This window comes from Corvus hawaiiensis, chromosome Z (assembly GCF_020740725.1).
Source record: "Corvus hawaiiensis isolate bCorHaw1 chromosome Z, bCorHaw1.pri.cur, whole genome shotgun sequence".
Lineage (NCBI taxonomy): Eukaryota > Metazoa > Chordata > Aves > Passeriformes > Corvidae > Corvus > Corvus hawaiiensis.
The window spans coordinates 6,080,944-6,090,528 of record NC_063255.1 but is presented as its reverse complement, the minus strand read 5'-3'; the positions used below and the strand labels follow the sequence as shown (position 1 = coordinate 6,090,528).

At 43.9% G+C, this 9,585-nt stretch overlaps 1 protein-coding gene across 1 annotated transcript; it reads right to left on the bottom strand.

Moving 5' to 3' along the window:
* Window positions 1-623: 623 nt before the first annotated feature.
* Window positions 624-6,564, bottom strand: PLK2 (polo like kinase 2). The gene is made up of 14 exons (XM_048292187.1): window positions 6,251-6,564; window positions 5,708-5,815; window positions 5,423-5,539; window positions 5,105-5,234; window positions 4,737-4,824; window positions 4,358-4,453; window positions 3,936-4,134; window positions 3,694-3,841; window positions 3,186-3,283; window positions 2,420-2,543; window positions 1,932-2,172; window positions 1,707-1,836; window positions 1,510-1,620; window positions 624-1,389 (listed from the first exon to the last, which is right to left on the bottom strand). The coding sequence occupies exons 1-14, from the start codon at window positions 6,473-6,475 to the stop codon at window positions 1,198-1,200; spliced, it is 2,007 nt and encodes a 668-aa protein (XP_048148144.1). The 5' UTR covers window positions 6,476-6,564; the 3' UTR covers window positions 624-1,197.
* Window positions 6,565-9,585: the final 3,021 nt, after the last annotated feature.

The following is a 9,585-nucleotide window of genomic DNA, read 5'->3' as shown; positions in this document are numbered from 1 at the left end:
TGCTCATTGTTATCAGTTGGGCAGAGTAAGTCCAAAGTTGACACTAAGTCACCCTTTAATTTTTTCACCCTTTTGATTTTACTTTACTGGAGTTACCATTTAACCAATGGTAGAAAGACACAAAAAGGACAGTAGAGGGGGAGTGATAGGTATGATCAAGTCAGTCTGCTGTTGAGGTATCAGGATACTCAGGCCCTTGATAAGAGCAATGCTACCACAACAAGAGGAGAGCTTACACAGCTCCTTATTCTACAGTCCCCTAAGTATTATCCAGAAGTAAGGAGTTCCTTTCAGTCAGTGTAAAACACCAATTTTGTGATGCAGGATCTTGAAGAGATCCATACTTTTGGTTTAAGCCCTTAAGATAATAACTAAGTGTCAAGGCCTACGTCATTAATCTGTAGGCTCCATCAGCAGTTGTTTTAGGATTGCAGCTAGAATTAACAACAGCCATGTTGGTGTTCGTGACTGCAAGTGGGCATAGACACAGACAAACCTGCCTGCCATTCAGATCCAGGCCTGTACCAGACTTTTTAAAAATAGCATAAAGAAGACCTGCAAGACATTTTGTAGTGCAAAGTACAGCATGTTGAATTATACTGGAGAAAAAGTAGGGAATGATGTTTCAGATTTCCATTCTCTTTATTGCCAACAGATTTATATTTAAAATGCCAAGGTCAAAAAAAAATGTAATAAATACTTCACTTTAGGCTGTAATAAATTAAAAAAAATTAACAAGGAATGCACTTTGCCAGCCACAAGTGTGGGTATTTTTGAAAAATAAGGAAAAAAACAGTATGGCCATAGTTCACAGTTAAGCAACCAGAAGCTGCTTGTTACAATTATCCCCAACAACGGAGCTCTCCCATCCCTCCCTTTCCAGATCTGTATTCACAGTTTAACTCCATCAGAGGTGCTCTCTTACAGAGCAAGCAGACACATTCCGCTCCGAGTTCAAGTCAAATATATCTTTAACACACATGAAGCAAGGAAAACTATGATCCGAGGAACTCCTTGTCACAACATTTTAGTCCAACAGTAGATTTAGGCTTCTAATAGATGTGTGCCCAGCACACTAGGACAGTCACATTTTCGTACCACCACACATCCATCATCAACATACTAGTTGCTCCACCATCTCCACTGCAGATTCACAGTGAGCAAGAGAGTCCATTTGGTTTAACAGAGTCAGTTCCTTCAGTTACATCGCTGCAGCAGCATGTTCAGAGCATATTCCATTCTGTGTTTAAGTTCCAATGAACATCCAGAAACCAGAAGAGTTGTCAGACGAAACGTTGTGGATATCCTGTCTTCATTTATGTAGGTAAGGAGATACTCCTCACTCTGATTGCAAATTATGACTTTTGTGTGATCATGATAGAAGTTCACCTGTAAAAGAGAAGTGAGTTGCTGTTTGTCTACTTTCTCCTCTTAGTTTCTGAGACTTAGCTAGTTTTATTGCAATAAAGTATTTTAAGACATTTCCTCTGGTGATGCTACCACACTTACTTGAAACGTGCCGTCATTGAAGAGCATCATTAATGCTTTATCAGATTTGAGCCACTGTAAGAGGTAAAGCCTGGGCCTGCGTACATCTGTTAGGCTGGGCAAGTCTCCTCCCTAGGAAAGGGAACAGACTATATTAAGCACTCAGTTCACATTTAGTTTATTTTTACAGCTCAAGACCCTGAAGGTGCTGAACTTACATCCATGAGATTCTCCTCCATATAGTGAGAGAAATACTTCAGTACTGTTACTTGGCTAATGAACTGCTCAGGAGCCTCTGTGGCTGAGAAGACAGAGCATTGGCCAAGCTCAGCATAGTAGTGCACTGTCCTGAAAGAGAAAAAAAGAAAATAAGGTTAGTGATGAGAAACATATTTCATGTTTAAACTGCCTTAGTGAGTTGTTGGCTTTGTAATGATTCTTACTTTTTGTCTGGCAGAAGGCTCATATGCGCCCCATTGTTGAAGAGGACACCAACAGTGTGATCTGACAGCTGGTACCCAAAGCCATACTTGTTGGAGTAGTCCACCCATTTTGTAACCCACTGGAAGGATGCTGACAGCAGTTCTTTGGGATTGCTGTCTGCTTCTGGCATGTTCTCCAGACATCCTCTCAATACTCTTGCAACTGTATCAGCAACGCTTCCCATGGTACTGTCTTCCAAACCTGAAAAGGAAGGATTATTAGACTGACAAGACCAGAGAGAGAGAGCAGATTTTCATTCTAAACCTTTCAGTTACCTAGATTAAGAAATTTAGCCTTAATGACTTTCTAATTTAAATCTTCCAAAAATATTGGATTTTACAACATCAAGAAATGAGAGGATAAAAGCAGATGTTTGTTTCAAGCTTTTAAGATATGAAGAAAATAAAGGTGGGATTCAGACTTAGAGATTACATTTTGCTGCACTTACATTCACTGCTACTGCTGCAGCTTCCCAAAGTTCCTCTGACTATCATCCGAATGGAGTCTCCAATCTGCTTAGTTTCTGGCAATGCTCCCGGCTTTGCCACTGTTGTGATAAGAGGCTGAATCTCCTAGAAGAGATGTCAGACATAAACATCAAACACAACACAAGACAAGGCTTATACATAAGTTTTGCATGGCTCTCCTGTTTCTCAACAAATGATAAATTCTAGGCAAACTGGTATTCATGTACAAAGAGCACAAAGTACAAAGAGCTGCTGGTAGACTGAGCTTAGAGCAGCACACCAGGTCTTTCCATTCTTCAGATCTTCAATTTGCATCTCACAGGCTATTAATCAGTTCTCTGCTCTCCTGACCTAGCAAGGGAGCAGCTGTGTGCAGGTCTGAACACCAAATGGTAAGAGATAGATTTCAGCAATTTATTCTTTTAAAATGCCCTAGTTAATCATGAACTGAAGCCCTGTATTTGCAATATTGAGAAATAGCACCTGGCAGACAAGTTAACACACAGGCAACAGTGGAGTCTAGGCAGATACTATAATTACTCAAAAGCCAAAATTTATAGTCTCCCTACAAAGGCTACCATACCTTGGTGATGCTTGGTTAAGCCATCTTAAAGCAACTCTGCTAATCATTTAAGCTTGATTATGCTGTGTACAGCCCCAGTTCTGATAGCCAAGTCAAATATAATTTAATTAAAGCTACTCCACCCAACTGTTGCTGGATTTAAATTGAACTGCACTTGCATATACCTCATCTGTCTTGTGTTTGGGGGCCTGCTGGGTTATCGATGTCTTCTTCAAATCATGCCTGAGCTTGTAGATTTCTTCATCTTCTTTAGCTAGCCTGTCTGCAATACAGGAAAAAAATACTTAACTCAATCTGGAAGTGCTATTCAACTATAGAAAGCATAACAAGTTAGCTGCAGAAAACACATTGTGTCTCTCCAGTAGCTTCTTCTAAGCCTGCCATAGTCTCCCAGAGCAGTGATGCCATTATATACAAATCACTTATGAGACTAAATTTCAGTAGATATTACAAACTAACAGATGACCAGTATAGATATGGATGCTGTAAGAAGCATTCACGTATGAAAGCTGGCATAGGTGGGCAGGCTACCATCTATACTTCTCAAGAAAGAGGACAAAACCAACCCAGGGAAGCACAAATGTAAGTGTTCTGCTGCCATCTTACAAGTGTACACTAATACGACACAGATGCAACAGACAAAGGCGGACTGTAGCAAGGCTTGAAACTTACTGTGTGTGTCGAAGTATCTGGCCTTATCCTTTTTACCCCCAAAGAGAGCAGCAGCTGCTTTTTTGAAGAAATTTTTAGCAGGACTTGATAAATGGAAATCAGGGACAGTGTGACAACAGCTTGCAGAAAGTCTATCAGGTGTAAAGCCCTGTGGAAATGCAATACAAGAAGTTTTTAGACCACAGAGGGCATTTTTGTGTGGATTTTTTCCCACTACAATAGTGATAGTAGACACTACAAACCTGTATGAAAAATTCATGTCGAATTATTTCATCTAAACTGGGCCGATCTTCAGGGTTTTTTGACAACATGCTAGCTATTAAGTGTTTTGCAGGTGCCAAGAGAGATGAAGGCAGGCTGTATCTTGCTTCCCTTATACATCTGTATGTTTCTTTAAGATTTGTAGTCTCAAATGGGGGTCTTCCCAACAGCATTGTATACCTGTTCAAAGGCAAAGGAAAACTTTTATTTTACACACTCTCTGTACTTGTGTGTACAACTACAAAAAAAGGCTTTATCTATCTCCCAACACTAAGCAGTTCTGCATTTGAGCTACACATGCACAAAGGGCTGTAGATAGATGCAGTACTGCATCCCCTTTGAACCCTCAAAAGCCTACATCAGTGATAGACATATTATATTTCAAAGGCAGTGAAGTACTTACATTACACAGCCTAAGGCCCATATATCAGATTCACAGCCGTGCCCTTGTTTGTTGAGGACTTCTGGAGAGAGGTAATTTGGTGTGCCACATATTGTTCTGAAAAATCAAAAACACCATAGAGCTGGTCAGTATTTCAAACAGAAAGGGATAGGAGCTATTTTTCATGGGTCAGGTTTTCCTCTCAAGTTCAGACAAGAATTTGAGACACCTAAAGAAGAGCTGTAGGAACTTTGATAACATAGATGTTTTTTCATTTTGTCTTCATGATACAGGAGAAGCACTATCAGCAGTATTGGCTTTTGCTGTAGAACATGACTTCTCAGTTTCATATCAATTTGGTTTCATTTACTACTAGACTATACATTTTTAATGCTCCTACCTCCTCCTGTGCTCCAGCGGTTCCAGCCTAGCTGCCAAGCCAAAGTCACCCAGTTTCAGTTCCATGTTCTCATTGATGAAGAAGTTACCTGGCAGACAAAGAAATTCCAGTTAGGCCATCTCTGGCAAGACAGGAATGCATTTGCCACAGGTGCTGAGTCATACTTTGTTCAAAGCCAGAAGCTAGCCAAGATTTTTTTTTTTTAATTAGGAATGTTTAATGTCATCCCTTAAGCACTATGAGTTTCCACTGTAAAGATAGACTAAGCTGATTCTACTAAACAAGCTGTCGCCATACAAGGATAAAGTGGTACAATACTGACAGGGCTGGAGGAGTGTGTTTTGAAGTTGGTGATCTGGAGAACTTACCTAGTTTAAGATCCCTGTGCAAGATTTCCTGTTCATGAAGATACTTTAGCCCTGACACAATTTGCCTGAGGTAGTATCGTACTTCTGGTTCTGTCAATACCTTCCTTGCTTTTAAGATGTGAGCCATTGACTGCAGAGGAAGAACAAAGGCAGAAATGTCACTGACCATTCTTGCACAAGATTCACCTAAGCAAAAGTAAATGAGTACATAGAGAAACAACAACTAAAGCCACAAAAATACCTTTTACACATCAGACACATAAATTAGTTGCAGATTCCAGGTAAGTAAATACTGGATTTCTCCCAGTTGATGCTCACCCTTCTACTGCAGTATTCCAGAAGAATGTAAATATTCTCTCTGTCTTCAAAGTAGTGGTAAAACTGCACAACATGTCTATGATTAAGCATTCTGTGCAGCTCAATCTCTTTATCAATCTGAAAAGACAAGATAGTGGGAAAGAAAAAAGGTGTTGTTAGCCTTACTTCCACAAGGTTGAGCAGACAGCTCTGTCAGAACCATTTCAGGAAAAGGGCTAGGCAATCCAGCACACAAAGAGTTTGAGAAGAAGAAAAAAAAAACCAAAACCATTCATGCATACATACCTTCTCCCTTTGATGAGGTTTTGCTACTCTGCTGTGAGGAATGATTTTTGCAGCATAAACTTTATTTGATGTCAAATCTGTCATCTCGTAACACTTGGCAAATCCACCCTAGAGAGACACAGGACAAAAAATGCAATTAGAGCGGGTATAAAATGCAGTCCCGCACTTAGTCATTCACCAGCTCATGTATTAGTCAAGAAGCGCAACTTCCTCAGCAAAGGGCAATTTTCTAAGAACAGGTTCTGGGTTCATCGTCTGTCAGAAGGCTCGCGCTCCCCACTCCCCGCATGCACCATCCAAGTCGTTCCCGCGGGCTCGCCCGAGCCGAAGGCACGACTGCGGGGCAGGAAGGGCGCTCGGACCTATCGCACCTGGCCCGGGCGGCGCAGGGCAGGTCGCGGGCGGCAGCGCGGCGCACTCCGCTCTCCGGGGGAACGCAGCCCCGCAGGGGCAGCGCCCGCCGATCGCCCCGCCGAGAAGGGCGGCGAGCCGGGCACACCGGCCGTCGCCTCGGGAGGGCACGGGGCTCGCCGCGGCCATTACCTTTCCGAGCACCTTGCCGCGGCAGTAGCGCTTCCCCGTCGTGGGGTCGGTTATAACCCGGGAGACCTCGGCGGCGGGGTGGCCGTGCTGGTGCGGCTGCTGGTGCGGCGGCTCCTCCGCCTTCTTCCTGCGCGACTCGCCGCCGCCCGCTCTGCCCGCCGCTGCCTCGCAGCACTTGGCACCGCCGCCGCCCGATGGGTGGGCGATAGTCCGTAGCAGCTCCATCACCGCACCCCGCCGGCTCCGTCCTGCCTGTCCTTCTCGGCCTCGCTCCAGGCACCCCGCACACCCCACCCGCTCCGGTCTCGACGCCGGGCAGCGCCCCCGGTCGCCTCTTATATAGCGGGTGGCGGCTCCGCCCCCACGGCTGAGGGGCGGTCCCCGCCCGGACTCCACTCCTCCCGCCCGGCTTGGCTGGGCCCCTCCCCGCCCCACCTAGAGACGGACGGAGGGGTGTTGGGCAGCGCTGGGCTGGCCTGTTCTGCCCTCCTTTCCCCAGCCGTGTGGCCGGAGCGGAGCGGCGGAGCGGACGGGGCTGAACCACTCTCTTGTCCTCCTGCAGCGACAGAGGCTCCTCCGGCCGCTACAGTCCTGTGTGGGAGCTCGACAAAGAGAGCTTCAGCCTAAGATGTGTTTTCCTCACTCGAGGATTGCTGCGTGCGGGGCAGTGTGGGTTGGCGATGGACGATCCGAGCTGTAGCCTGTAGGAGCAGCGTGCCTGTTGTTGCATGCGAGGAAGGGAAGGAGTTTGTCCCGCCTATGCCAAAGCAGCTCCACCACAGCGGAGAGACGGGGCCAGCATGGAGCTGAGGCCCATGGGCTTGTTCAGATGGTGCAAATCACTGGTGTGAATGCCCCACTTCTAAGGGGCTACCCTGTCCCTCACTTTGTAAGGAGAGCCCATGCCTAGGGACACCCCCCACAGTTGTCTGACAAGAGTCAGCTCTAAAATCTCTTCATAAGCAGCAAATAAATCAAGTTGGAAGGCAATTGTAGTATAGGACCTCTGATCTAAGTGCTTGTGTACAGACAATTGTTAAAGAGTGAGCATGGTCTGGGAGAAAAATATTGAAATGTGAAACAGTTTTGCATTTCTCCATTCTGAAGATGCAAAAGTGCCAAAATTCATTATTTTCTTAGAGTGTTACACATTTCTGAAGTAATATTTTCTTGTTGGCAGACAGAATACTTTCATTGCTGGTAAAAATCAAAGACTAGTTGATTTAGTAGGAGCAACTTTCAGAGCATGTAACTGTGTAAGTTATTTCAGTGTCAGTCCCTGAAAATCTCTCACTTCACATCTTAAAATAACAGAATATACTTATTTTAGACTGTCAACAGCAGGATGCATGCCTTAACACACAAAGTCCCCCAGCCAAAACCACCAGAAGTGTGGAACAACAATATTTGTTTACTTGTTTCTCTCCATAGGTATTGCATTAGGAAGGTAACAGTGCTCAAGTGTTAAATATACTGTATTGTGTACACTCTTCTTCTGCCCGTCTGCAGTTTTTTAATGGGCATATGCTGCTGCATTCAGGTGCCTTCCTAACTCACTCTCCAAAGACTCGTCAAGTCACATTAGTGTTACTAGTTATTAACCATAGGGGTAGAGGTAAAAATAAGAAGGAAAAATTGGTATACACAGACACTGTTCAGTCGTGTGCCCCCTCAGCCCTTAGTCTTACAAGCATTGACTTCCTAGACAAATATTCTTACCCTCACATAACTTTACCTTTCTCCAAATTAGTACCTGCTTTTGCAAAATAAGTTACTTAATATAAACGTGATTTCTGTATGCTTTGTTTAGTGTCAGTACATTGCTTTGGTCTGCTGCGCTGAAAGGCTTATGGGGAAAGGGGAAAATAGGCAGAATAGAAGTACACGTTTTCCCTCCGCTGGAAAGAAGTGGTACTGCACATGGTAAAAAGCAAATGTAAGAAAAGTAAGCTTTGTCTGGTAAAGGTTTAGGGAAGATTGTTAAGCTTGACTTTAAGAGGACAAAAGCACATGGTTAAAGCTAAGTACACAAAGTGTTCTGGTAAGCAGGACTGGCAGTATTTCTTCTCACCTACTTTGCTGAAACAAGGTATTTAAGCTGTGTTCCTTCTGAGTTGCAAAAGGCCGTGAAGCTGCTGGACTGTCCCATGCAGCAGTTACTTGAAGATCAATTCTCTCACTTTTGCATAGGGAACATTTACCTAATACTTATCTCAAGGTGCCAAGTTTAACATACTATTTATTGTGAGGTTTTACAAAGCAAACTTGCTTTCTTCTAAAGGTTCTCTCTTGGATAAAATAACATTACAGTAAATGTTTGAAACTGACCTTCTTACATCTTGCAAGGGAAAGCCATCCTAGCCTGCGCTCTGTAATCTCCCACTTTTTCTTCCAAGTTACAGTAGCAGAATGCTCAAGTGTACCTGGAGACTGCATGCGAAGCTTATTTGCAAGCTGGCTAAGATAGCAGCAGCTCTGTAGCCAAATCAGTATGCAGCATTACATTTTCCCTGCCAAGAAACAGGGCAAACCTAGCCCAAACTCAGGCCTCAGGCATGCCTTCTGTCTCTAGAAAAAAAGTAATTACTTATTCCTGCAACTCCGTTTTGACACAAGTATAGAGCTGTTCATAAAAGCCAAATTACCGAGGGTCTGGGAAGACTGGGTGTGCATAAATCTGTAGTTCAGATGAGGAATGGGAATTTGACAGAGTCAGAAACTGCCTGATTAACCAGGCTTGTGGGAAGAAGGTTTGTTCAGGAACTGCTTGTTCTTACCCTAACATTCTGAAAGTAAGGTGTTCAGAGCCTTAAATTTCCAAATTTAACAAAAAAAAGTTAAATCCTGGATGTCAAACTTCATGAATACTACAGAGTTTTGTCATTGTGTTCATGGCCATGATTTTGCCAGGGAAACAAAAGCTTTATATGAAATCAGGACCAACACCATCTACGTGGCTCCAGACTGACTCTCAACTGAACTTTCTGAATATTTGGTGCCACTAATATAATTTTGCCTCCCCAGTATGCTAATCTGAGCCAATTCAGTAAATTCAGCTCCTACAGGTGAAGACACAATTCCTACTGGGCTCAGGTGGCAGCCCAGACTGGTTTGGCAGGCAGCCCTGACCTTTTACCTGGCTGGCCTCATCATTTGCTTTCTGCTATCAGGTTAGCTAATAGTTCTCCTGCCTCAGCTTAGGTTTTGGTAGAACTATGTTTTTCATTTAGCTGGTCATGGAGTGCCCTCAGCTGCTGAGGAGAGGTTATGGCAGTCTTTCCTAAAAGAAGTGTATTCTACTTAAAGATGGGACAAACTAACGTGTTCATTGAATA